Source organism: Triturus cristatus, chromosome 9 (genome assembly GCF_964204655.1).
Source record: "Triturus cristatus chromosome 9, aTriCri1.1, whole genome shotgun sequence".
Lineage (NCBI taxonomy): Eukaryota > Metazoa > Chordata > Amphibia > Caudata > Salamandridae > Triturus > Triturus cristatus.
The window spans coordinates 635,437,640-635,456,478 of NC_140592.1; the positions used below are offsets into that span (position 1 = coordinate 635,437,640).

The 18,839-nt window shown below is 44.5% G+C and overlaps 1 protein-coding gene across 1 annotated transcript in view; it reads right to left on the reverse strand.

Annotated features, from left to right (window-relative positions):
• PPP5C (protein phosphatase 5 catalytic subunit) overlaps positions 1 to 18,839 on the reverse strand; it is a 407,441-nt gene that overhangs the window by 199,939 nt on the left and 188,663 nt on the right. The window contains exon 7 of the mRNA XM_085625671.1: positions 9,054 to 9,159. Within this exon, the coding sequence (XP_085481797.1) occupies positions 9,054 to 9,159 (106 nt within the window). The remainder of the gene's footprint in view (positions 1 to 9,053; positions 9,160 to 18,839) is intronic.

Sequence of the window (18,839 nt, forward strand, 5' to 3'; positions counted from 1 at the left end):
GTAAAGTAGATGGGACTGGAGTAAAGTAGAGAGGACTGGAGTAAGGACTGGAGTAAGGACTGGAGTAAAGTAGAGAGGACTGGAGTAAAGTAGAGAGGACTGGAGTAAGGACTGGAGTAAAGTAGAGAGGACTGGATTAAGTAGAGAGGACTAGAGTAGATAGGACTGGAGTAAAGTAGAAAGGACTGGAGTAAAGTAGAGAGGACTGGAGTAAAGTAGAGAGGACTAGAGTAAAGTAGATAGGACTAGAGTAAAGTAGAGAGGACTAGAGTAGAGAGGACTGGAGTAAAGTAGAGAGGACTGGAGTAAAGTAGAGAGGACTGGAGTAAAGTAGAGAGGACTGGAGTAAAGTAGAGAGGACTGGAGTAAAGTAGAGAGGACTAGAGTAGATAGGACTGGAGTAAAGTAGAGAGGACTGGAATAAAGTAGATAGGACTAGAGTAAAGTAGAGAGGACTAGAGTAGATAGGACTGGAGTAAAGTAGAGAGGACTGGAGTAAAGTAGATGGGACTGGAGTAAAGTAGATGGGACTGGAGTAAAATAGAGAGGACTGGAGTAAAGTAGAGAGGACTGGAGTAAAGTAGAGAGGACTGGAGTAAAGTAGATGGGACTGGAGTAAAGTAGATAGGACTGGAGTAAAGTAGATGGGACTGGAGTAAAGTAGATGGGACTGGAGTAAAGTAGATGGGACTGGAGTAAAGTAGATGGGACTGGAGTAAAGTAGAGAGGACTGGAGTAAGGACTGGAATAAGGACTGGAGTAAAGTAGAGAGGACTGGAGTAAAGTAGAGAGGACTAGAGTAAAATAGAGAGGACTGGAGTAAAGTAGAGAGGACTGGAGTAAAGTAGAGAGGACTGGAGTAAAGTAGAGAGGACTGGAGTAAGGACTGGAGTAAGGACTGGAGTAAGGACTGGAGTAAAGTAGAGAGGACTGGATTAAGTAGAGAGGACTAGAGTAGATAGGACTGGAGTAAAGTAGAGAGGACTGGAGTAAAGTAGATAGGACTAGAGTAAAGTAGAGAGGACTAGAGTAGAGAGGACTGGAGTAAAGTAGAGAGGACTGGAGTAAAGTAGAGAGGACTGGAGTAAAGTAGAGAGGACTGGAGTAAAGTAGAGAGGACTGGAGTAAAGTAGAGAGGACTGGAGTAAAGTAGAGAGGACTAGAGTAGATAGGACTGGAGTAAAGTAGAGAGGACTGGAATAAAGTAGATAGGACTAGAGTAAAGTAGAGAGGACTAGAGTAGATAGGACTGGAGTAAAGTAGAGAGGACTGGAGTAAAGTAGATGGGACTGGAGTAAAGTAGATGGGACTGGAGTAAAGTAGATGGGACTGGAGTAAAATAGAGAGGACTGGAGTAAAATAGAGAGGACTGGAGTAAAGTAGAGAGGACTGGAGTAAAGTAGAGAGGACTGGAGTAAAGTAGATGGGACTGGAGTAAAGTAGATAGGACTGGAGTAAAGTAGATGGGACTGGAGTAAAGTAGATGGGACTGGAGTAAAGTAGATGGGACTGGGGTAAAGTAGATGGGACTGGAGTAAAGTAGATGGGACTGGAGTAAAGTAGAGAGGACTGGAGTAAGGACTGGAGTAAGGACTGGAGTAAAGTAGAGAGGACTGGAGTAAAGTAGAGAGGACTAGAGTAAAATAGAGAGGACTGGAGTAAAATAGAGAGGACTGGAGTAAAGTAGAGAGGACTGGAGTAAAGTAGAGAGGACTGGAGTAAAGTAGAGAGGACTGGAGTAAGGACTGGAGTAAGGACTGGAGTAAAGTAGAGAGGACTGGATTAAGTAGAGAGGACTAGAGTAGATAGAACTGGAGTAAAGTAGAGAGGACTGGAGTAAAGTAGAAAGGACTAGAGTAGATGGGACTGGAGTAAAGTAGATGGGACTGGAGTAAAGTAGATGGGACTGGAGTAAAGTAGAGAGGACTGGAGTAAAGTAGATGGGATTGGAGTAAAGTAGATGGGACTGGAGTAAAGTAGATGGGACTGGAGTAAAGTAGATGGGACTGGAGTAAAGTAGATGGGACTGGAGTAAAGACTGGAGTAAGGACTGGAGTAAAGTAGAGAGGACTGGATTAAGTAGAGAGGACTAGAGTAGATAGGACTGGAGTAAAGTAGAGAGGACTGGAGTAAAGTAGAGAGGACTAGAGTAAAGTAGATAGGACTAGAGTAAAGTAGATAGGAATAGAGTAAAGTAGAGAGGACTAGAGTAGATAGGACTGGAGTAAAGTAGAGAGGACTGGAGTAAAGTAGAGAGGACTGGAGTAAAGTAGAGAGGACTGGAGTAAAGTAGAGAGGACTGGAGTAAAGTAGAGAGGACTGGAGTAAAGTAGAGAGGACTGGAGTAAAGTAGAAAAGACTAGAGTAAAGTAGAGAGGACTGGAATAAAGTAGATAGGACTGGAGTAAAGTAGAGAGGACTGGAATAAAGTAGATAGGACTAGAGTAAAGTAGAGAGGACTAGAGTAGATAGGACTGGAGTAAAGTAGAGAGGACTGGAGTAAAGTAGATAGGACTAGAGTAAAGTAGAGAGGACTAGAGTAGATAGGACTGGAGTAAAGTAGAGAGGACTGGAGTAAAGTAGATAGGACTAGAGTAAAGTAGAGAGGACTAGAGTAGATAGGACTGGAGTAAAGTAGATAGGACTAGAGTAAAGTAGAGAGGACTAGAGTAGATAGGACTGGAGTAAAGTAGAGAGGACTGGAGTAAAGTAGATAGGACTAGAGTAAAGTAGAGAGGACTAGAGTAGATAGGACTGGAGTAAAGTAGATGGGACTGGAGTAAAGTAGATGGGACTGGAGTAAAGTAGATGGGACTGGAGTAAAGTAGATGGGACTGGAGTAAAGTAGATGGGACTGGAGTAAAGTAGAGAGGACTGGAGTAAAGTAGAGAGGACTGGAGTAAAGTAGAGAGGACTGGAGTAAAGTAGAGAGGACTGGAGTAAAGTAGAGAGGACTGGAGTAAAGTAAAAAGGACTGGAGTAAAGTAGAGAGGACTAGAGTAGAGAGGACTGGAGTAAAGTAGAGAGGACTGGAGTAAAGTAGAGAGGACTGGAGTAAAGTAGATAGGACTAGAGTAAAGTAGAGAGGACTAGAGTAGATAGGACTGGAGTAAAGTAGATAGGACTGGAGTAAAGTAGAGGGGACTGGAGTAAAGTAGATGGGACTGGAGTAAAGTAGATGGGACTGGAGTAAAGTAGATGGGACTGGATTAAGTAGATGGGACTGGATTAAGTAGATGGGACTGGATTAAGTAGATGGGACTGGAGTAAAGTAGAGAGGACTGGAGTAAAGTAGAGGGGACTGGAGTAAAGTAGATGGGACTGGAGTAAAGTAGATGGGACTGGATTAAGTAGATGGGACTGGATTAAGTAGAGAAGACTGGAGTAAAGTAGAGAGGACTAGAGTAAAGTAGAGAGGACTAGAGTAGATAGGACTGGAGTAAAGTAGATGGGACTGGAGTAAAGTAGAGGACTAGAGTAAAGTAGAGAGGACTGGAGTAAAGTAGAGAGGACTGGAGTAAAGTAGAGAGGACTGGAGTAAAGTAGAGAGGACTGGAGTAAAGTAGAGAGGACTGGAGTAAAGTAGAGAGGACTGGAGTAAAGTAGAGAGGACTGGAGTAAAGTAGAGAGGACTAGAGTAAAGTAGAGAGGACAAGAATAAAGTAGAGAGGACTAGAGTAGATAGGACTGGAGTAAAGTAGATGGGACTGGAGTAAAATAGATGGGACTGGAGTAAAGTAGATGGGACTGGAGTAAAGTAGATGGGACTGGAGTAAAGTAGATGGGACTGGAGTAAAGTAAAGAGGACTGGAGTAAAGTAGAGAGGACTAGAGTAAAGTAGAGAGGACTAGAGTAAAGTAGAGAGGACTAGAGTAAAGTAGAGAGGACTAGAGTAAAGTAGAGAGGACTAGAGTAAAGTAGAGAGGACTAGAGTAAAGTAGAGAGGACTAGAGTAGAGTAGAGAGGACTAAAGTAGATAGGACTAAAGTAGAGAGGACTAGAGTAGATAGGACTAAAGTAGAGAGGACTGGAGTAAAGTAGAGAGGACTGGAGTAAAGTAGATAGGACTGGAGTAAAGTAGAGAGGACTGGAGTAAAGTAGAGAGGACTGGAGTAAAGTAGAGAGGACTGGAGTAAAGTAGAGAGGACTGGAGTAAAGTAGAGAGGAGTGGAGGGACGAGGAAGGCGCGGCGTGGAGGGAGGTGGCGTGGAGGGAGGTGGCGTGGAGGGAGGCGGCGTGGAGGGAGGCGGCGTGGAGGGAGGCAGCGTGGAGGGAGGCAGCGTGGAGGGAGGCAGCGTGGAGGGAGGCAGCGTGGAGGGAGGCAGCGTGGAGGGAGGCAGCGTGGAGGGAGGCAGCGTGGAGGGAGGCAGCGTGGAGGGAGGCAGCGTGGAGGGAGGCAGCGTGGAGGGAGGCAGCGTGGAGGGAGGCAGCGTGGAGGGAGGCAGAGTGGAGGGAGGCAGAGTGGAGGGAGGCAGAGTGGAGGGAGGCAGAGTGGAGGGAGGCAGAGTGGAGGGAGGCAGAGTGGAGGGAGGCAGAGTGGAGGGAGGCAGAGTGGAAGGAGGCAGAGTGGAAGGAGGCAGAGTGGAAGGAGGCAGAGTGGAAGGAGGCAGAGTGGAAGGAGGCAGAGTGCTGGATGGGAGTGGCATACAGAGTAAGTGTGGAGTAGGGTAGAGTGGATAGGGGAGTGGAGTAGGATAGTGTGGAAAGGCATACAGAGTAGTAGTGTGGTAGAGTATAGTGGAATAGAGTAGTGTGGCATATATAACACCAAATTGAAGCATAGTTCAGCAAGAGGGGCCCGAGACCTCATTCAGGGGCCACAGGCCAAACAGGTGCTACTGGGCCCCAACTGTAGTGTTCGAGGTCTTTTGCTACTGATGACCAAGGGCCTGGTCTTACCAGGTCTCTGCAATCTAGCCAAGTACAACCCTTTCAGCATTTGCGTCTCATGGTAGCGAGGCAGAGCAGTCTCAGGGTGGTAGTGTGGGGTGCAAGAGCTCAGAACTAAAAAGTCAACAAACCGGCACAAAAACGTGACAACTAGCCCAGTGATTCCCTTTTATGTAAAAATAAATTACCTTAATCTCACAGCACAACTAAATACTACCCAATCCGATGGAAGGTCGCTCAGGGTTGCTGTATGAGTTTTAACAGTGAGGCGCTACACGCCCATTCTTTCCGGTACCCTCTGCCCCTCCCACCTTGGTAGAGATCCTGCATCAACAGTCCCTAACACATACAAGTTTAGAATCTATTAGGCATAGATGCAGATAGCTCAAGTATTCTCAGTGGTTAAATGAACAACTTAGTTCAATGTCTTTTTCACCCTTCTGGCAAATAGTCTTAAGAGTGTGAATCAAACTCGTCTGCATGCGTGAGCCACTTGTCTCAAGGTACGGCTTAGGCCTTGCATTTTACCTACTTGTTATCTTTTGCAGTTTCAATTGTTGGGAAGATATGGCTCATGCGCCTGCACTGACACCATCAGCTTTTCTTCAATGGGGGACACAGCAGAAGCCTCGCAGCTGACATTTCCAAAGTGGGACTTGGTGAGGCATACCTGTACGGTAAATCTTGCCTTCAACAGTGGTGGTCCTCACTGTAGGCAGGTGTTCAGCGCTGGAAGATGCAACCTTGAGGCAGAGTTGCTCAAAGTGTGGCACTTGCAAGCTCTGGGCCAATCAGAACTTCCAGACACAGCATTCACTCACCTCATCAGGAGATCGCCTCAATCTTTTTAACTGCAGTGGTGCCACTGATGTGTGTTGCAGCGTCATTGACCTGATGGCCTCTATGTAAGGCAAGCGGGATGCAGTTGCTTGTATGGCGTACTCAGAAATCACTGTGACGTTGTATATGGTGACCTCGAAGATTTAGTGTGATGGTGTTGATGATGCAATCATGATGTCGGCATTAATTCTTTTGAGGTAAGCACAGCGTTGCGGTAATCTTAAACGGCGAACAGGACCGGTGGTGGTGGTGGTAATGATTGCAGTGATTTCTTTTTTCACCTTTCCTGTCCTTTGATCACCCTTTGTGGGGGTCCTTATTAAAAATTGCCACCTACCAGTGGAACAGGAGTGTTTTCTGTTGGGATTGTTTGGTTTTCCGTTCTCCTTGGAGCTCACCTATTCGAGTTTGTCTCAGAGATTAATGCCTTTCTAGTCCTTACGAGTCCTTTCAAGGTTTTTCTGGTAAAATTCACACTCCGAAATTGTGAGAAGAGAGGAAGCACACCATACAGGCATTGAGTGGATCTGTAGCAGTTTTCTTCCTGCTAGTACAAGGAATCATGAGTAAAGGAAGTTATTGGAGCCTTAAAGGGGCAGCTCTCCTAAAACAAGCTCATCCGGTTGTATTTTTCCCTCACTGATTGTTTTTTTTTCAGTGATCAGTTTTACATAGGTGCTGCAATGTAATATAAGAAAATGTTCCCTTTCTCATCTTTTCAAAGATCCCAATTAAGATAACCTTGCCTATTTAGGGTTTGAGAACATGAGGAGCAACTTCGTTGTTGCCTTATACAACCGATGGGGAGTGCGTCCTAAAGCTTTTGGCAAAGTGTGAAAAGGAATAAATACACGGCATGCCTGCCGTGAGGACTGCACCGCCGCATGAAAAGCGGTCCGCGGAGCCCTGGAAGTCGGGACCTAAGGTCGGTCCATCGGGATGGCTCATGTATTGACAATGTTGACTGCTATCCTGGGATAGCCCATTTATGGCGGAATTGAGAAAAATATATATTTGAGTGGACATTGCTTGTTTACGAACTACAATGCAATTTTTTTGAACTACTGATCCCATAATGCAACTTTGTGATGCAAACGAGGCCCCACCCATAGGCTATTAAAGGTACTTGTGATATCGAGCAGCAGTCTTAACCTTCATTTTTGATGTCGCTCAGCCTGTGAGAAAGGACAATCTAAGTCTGAAACGCGTAAGGCACTGTTATTATATCCTCGGATGTGCAGACTTCGTTGTTGCCTTATACAACCGATGGGGAGTGCGTCCTAAAGCTTTTGGCAAAGTGTGAAAAGGAATAAATACACGGCATGCCTGCCGTGAGGACTGCACCGCCGCATGAAAAGCGGTCCGCGGAGCCCTGGAAGTCGGGACCTAAGGTCGGTCCATCGGGATGGCTCATGTATTGACAATGTTGACTGCTATCCTGGGATAGCCCATTTATGGCGGAATTGAGAAAAATATATATTTGAGTGGACATTGCTTGTTTACGAACTACAAGGCAATTTTTTTTAACTACTGATCCCATAATGCAACTTTGTGATGCAAACGAGGCCCCACCCATAGGCTATTAAAGGTACTTGTGATATCGAGCAGCAGTCTTAACCTTCATTTTTGATGTCACTCAGCCTGTGAGAAAGGACAATCTAAGTCTGAAACGCGTAAGGCACTGTTATTATATCCTCGGATGTGCAGACTTCGTTGTTGCCTTATACAACCGATGGGGAGTGCGTCCTAAAGCTTTTGGCAAAGTGTGAAAAGGAATATATATATATATATATATATATATATATATATATATATATATATATATATATATATATATATATATATATATATATATATATATATATATATATATATATATATATATATATATATATATATATATATATATATATATATATATATATATATATATATATATATATATATATATATATATATATATATATATATATATATATATATATATATATATATATATATATATATATATATATATATATATATATATATATATATATATATATATATATATATATATATATATATATATATATATATATATATATATATATGAAACAACCAACACGTGAAAACGTGTAAATCGAAGAGCACTCCAGCAAAATCCAGGGACAATGTTCTTTAAAGCATAAATGCTTTATTCAGCAAGTTCCCCCCCATTGTTCCCCCGAAACGCTGAGACGCGTTTCGCCGACTGGTGTATGTATACATATATTCTCTCTGGAGCAGGACTTTTTTCTTAAGTGGTCGATCTCCCCGGTCTGAATATGTCCTGCATTACAATTTCTCAAATAGAATCTCTATAGGGGACAAGAAGCCTCTTCAAAGCTAACTAAATTGGGACACCCCCTTCAAAGTTCAAGAACTTCCTCTTACAATCTTTCCACTCACTGCAGCTTACAATAACCCTGCTCAGAAAAGAGAAAGGCTGGTTTCATGGAGTACTCGCAAGTGTGCCAATTGGTGCCTAAAATCATGGAACCCTGAAGTGAACTTAGTAGCCAGGTGGCTATTTATGCATACATGTACATAGGTCTCTCGCAGCACCAGTGACAGATGTGCCTGAACCCAAATGGCAGGCCTCTAGGCCTGTGGCTTCGTGCTACAATTGGTTCTGTAGGGTTTCGCAATTCGTTTGTCACAACCGTAATTCATATTCAATTTATCTGACAAAAATTAGAGCCAAAGATACACCACACAATATACTTATATCAACATATATATACTATGTGAGCTTCTTGTCATAAATATGGCTGCTATACAATTAAATTCACAGCAACAAACACTGAAAAGGCCTTTTTAGACAAACCAGGCTCATCTAAAAAGTCTTTTTCGATGTTTGTTGTGAGGTGTATCTTTGACTCATTTTTGTCGGATAAATTGAATAGGTATTACTGTTGTGACAAAGTAATTGCGAAGCCCTACAAAACCAATTTTAGCACAAATCTACTATACCCAGGTTGTAAGGGACACAGGGTCGTCCCATTATATGTAATGGTCTAGGCCTGTGGCAGCACTAACAGAATGTATGACTGAGTTGTCAGAAGATCAAAATATGAAGGATTTCACATAACAGAGGTTGCTGGAATAGATACAGCTGCAACTTTATTACAGACATGTATTAAAGCTTAAAAGTCAATGCCCGTAAGACTAGCTATAACATCACAAACAAACAGGACATGTAATGAATACAAAGTTATAAATGTTATTCTATTCTTACTCCATCATCATCCTTGATTTTCCTGAAGGACAGAGAAAAGCAGTGTATGGGGTATATCACTTACCTCGGAGTAGATGGAAGTGAGTGGGATACAGCAGCTTAAACCCAAAAAGGGTTAATATCACTTCCACTGAAAAAGAGCCGCGGTCCACAAAATCACCATTAAATATCTAAAATAAGAGCAATGCTGAGGAAAAGTTGAGGAGGGATGAAAAAAAATCAATGAAACGGTGAGCAGTAGTGCAAGGAGGTCAAAGTATATGGTGGGAGACTGGACAAAGCTAAGGCATTCGATTGTGCATGCAGAGGAAGCATTAAAAAAATGTTGTTTTGAACGATACAGAGAGAACATGGTATGAGATGCTGGGGAAACAGGTCATCCAGCACATGTAGTCGTAGTGGGAAGGTCAAGACATTTAGTAGGGAAATGGAAAAAGAAAAGACATGTGGTGTGGGCAAAGATGGAAAATAATTCTCTACTTTGGACCTTGAGAAAACAGGTGATGAACAGTGGTGTGGATAAGAATAAGTAAAGGTGAAGATAATATGTAGCATTGCAATTAAGAGGATACAGAATAGGATAGCGAGGCCCCAAACAATTATGTAGAGAGTTTGAGCAGGAGGACAAGTGGGAAAGGTGGGGAAGAAAAGGGCATGAAGTTAGAATCCAGTAAGAAGATTTGGGAAAGAGGAACCATACAAGGAGACCAATGGTGAAAAGGTGTAAACGAGGCACAGACAGTGCTGGGCCATGCCTGGGGAAGAGAGGCGGAGGAAAAACTAGTGGCCAAGTACAGCAGCAGTATCAGGTACGGATGTTGGGTGGAGAAAGCTGGCAGTGAAGTGTGGGGGTGGCTGAAGAGCCAGACATTGATGTAAAGGAGTGGAGGAACCAGGTACTGAGAAGGTGGGGATCGGAGGAACCAGGCACTGAGAGGGAGGGTAATAAGGGGAAACAGGCACCGAGAGACTGGGTGCAGAGGAACCTAGCAGAAAAGAAGAAGCGGAAGAACAAGGCACTAAAAGCGTGAAAGAGACAGGGGGGAAGCAGGAGGGAGGGACAGAGGAATTATGCACAGAGAGGAAGATGGGGCCAAGCGAAGCAGCAGCAATGAGGTGGTCACTCAGAGGAAGGGGTGGCGAAATCAGGGGAAGCAATCACTGGGGGAGGGTAAAGGAAGAATGCACCTAGATGTGGAAAGGAAGCAGATACCGGAGAGAATACAAGCGAAGAGAGGTTCCAATTAACAATGTTTTACTCAGACCACTAGATGCAAAGCAGTGTGAGTGACGGCATTTTGCCAGATTTTTCTGTGTTATATCACAGTCCAAGGAATCTAGCCTCAAAAGTTGAGAAGAGCACCAAAAGATTGACAAGAACATTAATTACTCCCTTTCCATCACTTACAGGCCACTCATTTTATATGAACAGCACCGGGTAGCCCTGATAATTGCTTCAAACATATGCCACCATCTTGGAACAATATTTTTGTTGTCCTAACACTGCTAAAATGGCCATCTCATATGAAGCAAAACTGTTTGGTTTTTTTTGTCACAATTCGGCAGTAGCATGTTTGTTTTTTGTTTTTTACTATTGTAGCAGATGCTTGTAATAAAAAAATAAGTGTTTGCAAAGCCAATAAGTCTCGTATTTTTACATCTGGCTTGACAGCAATGTTGTCACCATATTTAAACCAATCAGCCAGCTGCCCGAGCTTGTACTTTTGAGAGCACACACACACAACATTGTAATGCTGTTAAAGTGTTTTAGATAAATAGATTATGAACTGTGTTCATCTCTGGCACCAGGATAGCTGGAAGGAGGGCAGTCATGAGAAATGTATAGCAGGCCTAGCACCCTCCCCTTCCATAATTGTTAGACTTCAGAGTGCAGTTTTGTGTTTGAGAGTGGTATGGAAATTTACAGGGCTACACTAATCTACATGGATTTTTAGGTCTGGTTTGACAGTGCAGCTGAAGCCTGGCCTTGGGCAATAGACAAAAAGATTTCAGTGTACTACTGAGAGAGGGCCTTAGGCTGCACCCACATATTGGTTTTTCTGACTACAGGATATGTTTGGAGAGATGTGTGTTTCCACTAAAATAACTGCTTGTATTGCCTTTCTAGCTTGCAGTAAAGCTTATACTTAATACCCCAGGATTGAATTAGTTATGGTGGGAAGCCAATGATCATGGCTATCGGCCTAATCTGTTTATTATGAAATGGTATGATAAAGATACTCTGCCTGACATATTTATTGTGAAAAGTATATGTTAACTTCAACCGCCGTTTAAGTGTGGATTTTTATAACTGTATATTAAAGCCAACAGGCTGGTATTTTGTTATATGGACTCTCACGGATTACCATATTAGAAAAAGGTTCTGGTGTTGGTTATTGTGTGTGACAAACCAAGGGTATAGAAGGTTTACTCTGTGACAATCAATATTAGGCCCTCTTAGAAGAGATAGAATGTTGCTCAGCCAACTGTGATATTGTCACCCTTTCTAATTTTATAACTGTGAGCCTGATGGTTGCCTTGAGGAAAAGTTTATGCTCAAAACTGAAAGTCACGGCTAGTTATGGTGACAAGCTAAAGTACAGATTGATGCACTGGGAAAAGCTATGCCCAATGCAACAGTTCTGATCTGGTTATTATGAAAAATTATGACAAAGGCAGTTTGTTTAGCTTAGCTTATTTATTGTGAAAAGCATTTGTTACAGCCAGTAAGCCTTTGAAAGATGGTTATCTTCAAACTGTGTCACAAGCTATAGACAGGTATTTTCTTGCATGCAATTTCACAGATTACCATAGTAGGCAAGAGTTTTGGCACAGGCCACTTACGTTGATGACCATGTGATTTTCACTGTGATGATTCTGTTTAGGTCATGATGAGAGGGGTTTTATACTGTTTTGAACTGTCTTTTTCTACATATTTTTATTTTATAACTATATGCATGATGGTTGCCAGTAAGCGGGGGCGTGGTTTTGCCCAATGAAGATGGAAGACGTGTGAGGTTCTCGCCATGGCTTTTCTTCAATTATCCGATCCCATCCTCCTGACAGCCACCTCTGATACAATCCTGGTCTCAGGGGATCACAAGAGAGTGCGGCTGTGTAGTAGCAGCTGTAGGCAGCTCGTGCCGGAACCTATGGTGGAGAGGGCCCGAGCAGAGATGACCGGCACAGAGGCATCGCACCCTATCGTGCTGTGCGGCATAGCCTGAGACCGCAGCAGCACCTCCTGGACTACTGGGGCTTGTTTGACAGCGGGACCCCCCACAATCACAGACAGCCTGGGTAGCTGAGCTGTTTTTTCAGCGTCCGTTGTTGGGCTTCCAAGCGAGGCGGCGATCTCTGGGCCCCTGGAACTTGGTGGAGACGTGGAAGCCACTGACAGGATTATAGATTAACTTTGACTGGCACAACGCACCTTGCAACAACAAATTAACAATCTAACCGAGCAGTTGCTGATCTTGGAGCACAGTTAGTGCGACAATGTCTGGTTTGTGGGTTGCCTGAAGGGGCAGAGGGCAGTGACATGACTGCCTACCTAGAGCATTGGATGAAGACAAGCGTGGTGCCTGCACAACCTTCTCCCTTTTTCGCACTTGATAGGGCACAGGGTTATAGTGAAGCCTCCAGCCCAGGAGGGCCACCACATCCAGCGGTGGCCAAGCCGATCCATATAGGGACTGACACTTTGCTTCAGAGGGCGCGTACAGAGGATCTCTTTCATGTTGAGAACACAGCAGTGACCATGTTCCCTGACTTCACTGCCCCTGTATAGGCTAAGAGGGCCTCCGTTAAGGAAATCAAGAGGGGACTCCAGTTAGCAGGGCTGCAATATTCCCTTTTATTCTCCGCAAAGCTGTGGGTGCTTCTAAATGGTGTACTGCTCATCTTCGACACCTTCTGATGCATGAGAGTGGTTCGAGATGGGTCAGGCTGAAAGCATGGGCAGCAAGACAGTGAGGAACAGGCCCAGACCGTGCTGACATGTGCACAAATGGCATCGGGAGTCCACGAGTGCTACACAAGTCAGGAAGCCAACCAAGGAACAAACAGCGGAGAACGGGGCAGCAGCTTTGCTGGCCTCAACTGTGCGAACAGGAGGGGGCCCTGTGGACTCGGGTGAAGATACCTGGTCAGATAGCCAATCCGAGGAGTCTGCCTTGGATGTTACTTCGACTAGCAGACAGGGCCTGCACCATGTTACGCCGCAAACAGCACAGGACCCGATTTGACACTATGGACCCTAATGGGTGAGCTTGTTCCTTTGGGGTGATGTGAAGTGGACTGTGCTCTTCATTGTTGGCCACCATTGGGAGGTGTACAGGGGCGTCCTGTGGGAGGTGGACTATATTTAGGCTTTCCTGTTTTCAGTTTCTATTTTTGGTAAATTCTGGTGGGGATTTTTCAGTGTTTTCAAGTGATTTCAACACCTTAAAAAAAACTGTGGTTTTCAGTGGTTTCACATTGTCGCGGCATTAAAAACTACAGAAACAGTGTTTTTCCGGTGTTTATGGAATGTTTTGCTTTTATTATTGCTTGCTTTCTGCACTGATAGAGCATGGTATATAGACAGTGTAAGTATAGTGTATATTAGGTCAAAATAGATTTTTGAAAATTAAACTTATTGTAGTACACCATACAATACTTCTTCAGTGAGTCTTTGGTCATATATGCTCGATCTTTCCTTCCCATGTAAACTTCTGTGAAAAGGCCCTCTCAACATTCACACTTGAGATGGGCAACGCCAAAACAGCCAGTACACAATTTGTTAACTTTGGCCACTGACATAGCTTTCCATGCCAATACTGGTTCACTTGAAGATTGCGATTCTCGGGGCAGGTTCTGCAACATTTGCGCTGATCTGGGCGCTTATGCCCTCAGAGTTATCGAAGCGGTACCACAGTGAGGTTTCATTGACTTCAAATGCCATTGGTGGTGAAGGGACATTTCTATGCATCATTGCAAGTAATTTCTCATACATTGTAAAATAAAAGTTCCTGAATTGCTCTTCACTATTGCTTTGCTTACCAAGCGGCAAGCACTCTAACATGGAACATGTTGCAGTGCAAAGTCACTAAAGGTGTTGACCAGCCTACTCTCAAGGAGATGTTTCCCATCTACACCAATTATGCTGAACACTTGGCAGACAAGGGTATTTTCCGACTCTAGTTTTTTTAATTATGTTCACTACAGCAGTTATGTTTTTCTGTAAAAATCTAAGAATGCAGTATAGTGTACTTTTTCACATCACTATCAATATGTGACCAAAGATCCTCACATTTCTTGCCTTTGGCATCCTCACTCAGCAAAAAATCTGAAAACAGTGGATAATATAGCATTCATAGCCCCTTGGACTGAGAACCATCAGCTAAGAGACACAGTTGGGATAACTCTTTCTTTGATGCCACACAAACCACAAAATGATAAATATTTACATTTTGGTTTTTGTGCATAAGAAAACAGTGCACCGGAATGGACTAAAAAGTCAATAGCATTACTCATTAACTCTGAAGATTGTAAGGATGCTTTCAGCATACCATCTAACAAGTGGCAAGGATCTCTTACTGGGAAGCACTTCAGTACAGGTATCAATTTTGACAGGTCATTACAAAACTTTTTCATATACGTAGCTGAATCACTGCAAATACAAACAATATCACTCCAATCTTTTTTGAACTTGGAAATAACCTTTTTTTCAGAGCATTCCAAGTGACACTGTGTTCCATGTTTTCTAAAAGTCTGGTGTCATGTTTTAACCACTATCCCAGATGCTTGGTGATAGCACTCTTAACATATACATGTCATTATACCTTGCATTGAATGTTTAAAGACTGAGGTGTTGGCAATTCGCCTACTATCAATACGGACTCACTACAAAGTGGGAGCTGATGTATTAAGGGTTTTGACCCATTCTCTTTGGGTAAATGTGATGACACATATTAGGAAAGATTCTTGTGAAACTAGCCATTTTACCTATCAGTGACAGAGCCAAACGCAGCCAAAATATCAAATATGATTTAGATATTTCCTGATTCTCTACAGTTTATAAAATAATTAAACAAGACCTAAAACATGCTTCTAAAACCTGCATCTTTAGAACAAAGACAACAAAACTGACAAAGAAAAAAAAGAAAGAAGAAACAATATTTTAGTGGCATCCCTAAGCAACAAAACTCAAGCAGACTAATGCTAGCCCAGACTTTCTTACTGCAAGCTTGTATAACAAAGTTACATTGTATTGGCCCCTTCAGGAACAAAGAAAATGACTCTTTCACTCTCTTTTTCCTTTCTTTGAATTGCATTTAGTTTGTGGTTGTGCAGGTGTTTTTTCAGTGTTTATATGTTTTCACTGATGAGAGCTATTTCTCTTTCAGTGGGGTTTTATCAGTTATTATAGGTTTAAACCTAAAACTGGACAGCCTAACTATATTGTTTGGCCATTGAAGGGGGGACAGTCAAGTATTAGCCTGCTGTGTGGTGCTGCGGTGGCCAGCTGGTTTTTCATGAATGGGACATGTGCAGCTTGTGTGTTCTGTGTACCTATTGCATTCCCACTGCTGCTATGGTGACTGTAGGTGGCTGGCTGGGGTGGGTTGAGGATGGCGCGGGTGCCTCCATGACTTGACTGTGGGGTTTATTTACCCCCATATCCTCTTCCACTTCTGGGTGGATAGTGGCAGATTAGTAGACTTGAGGTTCACCATGTTTGGGTGACTGGCTGTTGCTAGGCCGCTTTGGGGTCAGGGAGTTGGGATTTGTTTGCTTGTTTGCTGGGCTCTAGGTATCCTTCTGGGTTGAGATGCAGAGCACGGTGGGAGGGGGGCCATGGAAGGCCTGCTCTGAAGCGGGATGGGGAGTAAAGGAATGATGGCATTAGCTGAAGGGTTTAGACTGTTGACGTGGAACGTCGGGGCATGGGATCTGCTGCTATGCGCCACAAGGTTCATATGTTTTTAAAGCTTAGGGCTGTTCACATTGCCATTCGTAAAGAAACACAACTCACCAGGGTCGAGGTGCTACGACTCCAACGACACTACAGAGGACAGATGTATGCCACAGAATATTCGTCCTTTGCTAGGGTCCCAGGTGTGGGTTAGGGCGGGAGTCCTCTTTGAGGCACTGCAGGTTAGAACATATACAGAAGGGAGATCTGTGATAGACGGTCGGCAACTATTGGCTCAGTAGATACTTCAAACCAGTACCAGCTGGCTTTCCTCTCCATTTTGTCTGCAAGACTGACTGAGCGCTGACGGAGACTTACCCGTTAGGGGCGACTAACTGCATGGCTGATACTGACCTTGACCATTCTACTCCACCTTTGCCGTAAGCCTCTAAATATAGGGTGGCGAGGGGACTCAGATTGGATGGGGAGCTGGAGGCTAGAAGATGTCTGGAGGACACAACACAGATTGGAGAGGGGAGACTTCTATTATTCCAGCCTATATGTGTTGTCTGTCCGCCTGGATACATTTCTCTGCTCGGAGAGACTGTGTCAATTTGTTAAGCACACTGAATATCTCAGGCATGCTATCTCTGGTCATAGCCCACTATTGATAAACCTCTATCTGGGGGGGAATGTCGCATGGTCCCATTGTTGCGTCTGTGCCCCAGTGCACTGCAAGACCCCACTTTCCAGAAAGTCCTCCGGATGGCGATTTTACATTATTTCGAGCACAGCCAGGGCTTGGCGTCAGACTGCCTAGTGGAATATAAGGCGTTCAAGATGGTAGTACCGGGACACTGCCTGAGAGTGTTCGTGGGGATAAGGAGAGACCGGGAACGAGATCTGACCAAACTAGAGGTCGACATCCATTGCCTAGGCAACTAACTAGGCCTGGATGATGGGGCGGGGCGAGACTGGCGGAGACCAATGAGCAATACTGTGTACTCCTGGAGAATTTCCAGTGTCATAATTACAGGAACATATTGCCCTGGTCACGAAAGTGAGGGCAGTGCGCCTGTTGGCATGGCTGACATGACTGGAATGCAGGAGGATCTCTGATAACCCAATTGCAGAGCTGGACAGGGGGCTGGTGTATTTACAAACGGATATTAATGCCTGCTTCTGAGACTATTACACGATTCTCTATGACAAGCAAGTTGAGGACTCCAGTGAGATTGCAGAGTACTTTCTAGAGCCTTTGGAATTATGTAGAATAGATATGGAAACTGTGGTGATCTCAGGAGTTCCTATCATACCATCGGAAATTTAAAATGCCATTCGATACATGACAAGAGGGAAATCCCCCTGAGCTGGAAAGCCTGGTGGAATTTTACTCTGCCTTTACTGGGCTACTCCTGCCGAGGCTGACTGTCTTCTATGCTGCCGCTGTGGAAAAATGGGTACTTTCTGCCTCCACTAGGGACATGATTGGGGTCCCTCTTTAAGATATCGTCGCGGGGACACCTGTAACGGCGTACAGATCTCTGTCCATGTTGAACATAGATTAAAAGTTTCTGAGCAAAGTTTTAGTAATGAGCTGAGCAAAAATCTGGCAATTCAACAACTCCCACACAGTCAAGAGTTAGTGCATCTGGACCAATGCGGATTTATCCTCCAACGCAACACCTCCCTGAATCTGCATCGTTTGTATATCCTCCTGCATTCTCCATAGTTAAAGGGGGAGGGAAAGACAGGGATAGTGTCGATTGACCTGGAAAAGATGTTTGGCATGGTCAGTTGGTCATTCCTGGAGAGGGTCATGCTCATAATAGGACTGAGTGTTGCCAGGGTACGATGGTTACACCTGCTGTATACCAGCCCCGATGCTAGGGTGCCGACACGGCACACAGTCTCCAGATTATATAAGGTTCATCGGGGTACAAGACAGGGGTGCCCCTATCTCCCCTTCTGTTTGCTTTTGCACTGGCCGTTCAGCCACTGGCAGAGCTGTGCAGGGACCAACATTGGGGTAGAGGCGTGGTGCTCGATGAGAATGAACACCTCATTTCTTTCTATGTGGTCGATTTGTTACTTTGTGTCCAATATGGAGACGGACGTTCCCTTCATAATCCAGTTACTCCGGAATTTTGGTATGGTCTCAGGCTGCAGGTGAACATCTCAAAGGCCTGAATTTTCCCTCTCGACTGGGGCTGGATAGACCTTGTGTCTTGGGATCAGGAATATGGTGGGCTCCTTGCACCTTCAGTTATCTGGGGATACAAAACTACCACGGATTGGAGGAAGTGAGGGAGGGTAACTTGGATCCTGCCCTGAGCTCTTTTTGGGGGTGCGTGGCCTTCTGGCTGATGCTGCAGCTCCCTCTTACGCCACAGATATCACTCACTAAGATGATCATGTTACCTGGCTGCTTTATTTCTTCATTGATCTCCCTGTGTGGATCCCCGCCCTGTAGTTCAGACAGCTGAATTTGTTTCTTCGGGAGCTTATATGGGATGGGGATCCCCAGCGGGTGGCACTGGAGACCCTTAAGTGTTCTATCCTGGATGGGTCTGGGACTTTGAGGCCTATTTTCTGGCAGCTCAACTGCAGTGGATCACCAGGTGGCTGGATGGAACACATCTGGGAGAGTTGGGGCAGCTGGGTACTGCACCTAATCGGGGTTCGTTGCTGGCGTGGCTTCTGCAGTGAGTGCCCCTGGGCAAAGGGGATGGCCTGCTACTTTCCACGGGCCGCAGGTACTGGGGGTGAAGTGTGCACCGTATGCTGCATTGTTTATTGTGGGCTCCACTGGTGGGATTGCCCAATGTTGCCCCCAATCTTTTTTTACAGCGACACACATGGTGACCTGGACGGAGGTGGGATTGATCACTATCGGTGACTGCTATGAGGCTTCGATGTTGGTACTCCTGGCCACCCTGATAAGACTCCCAT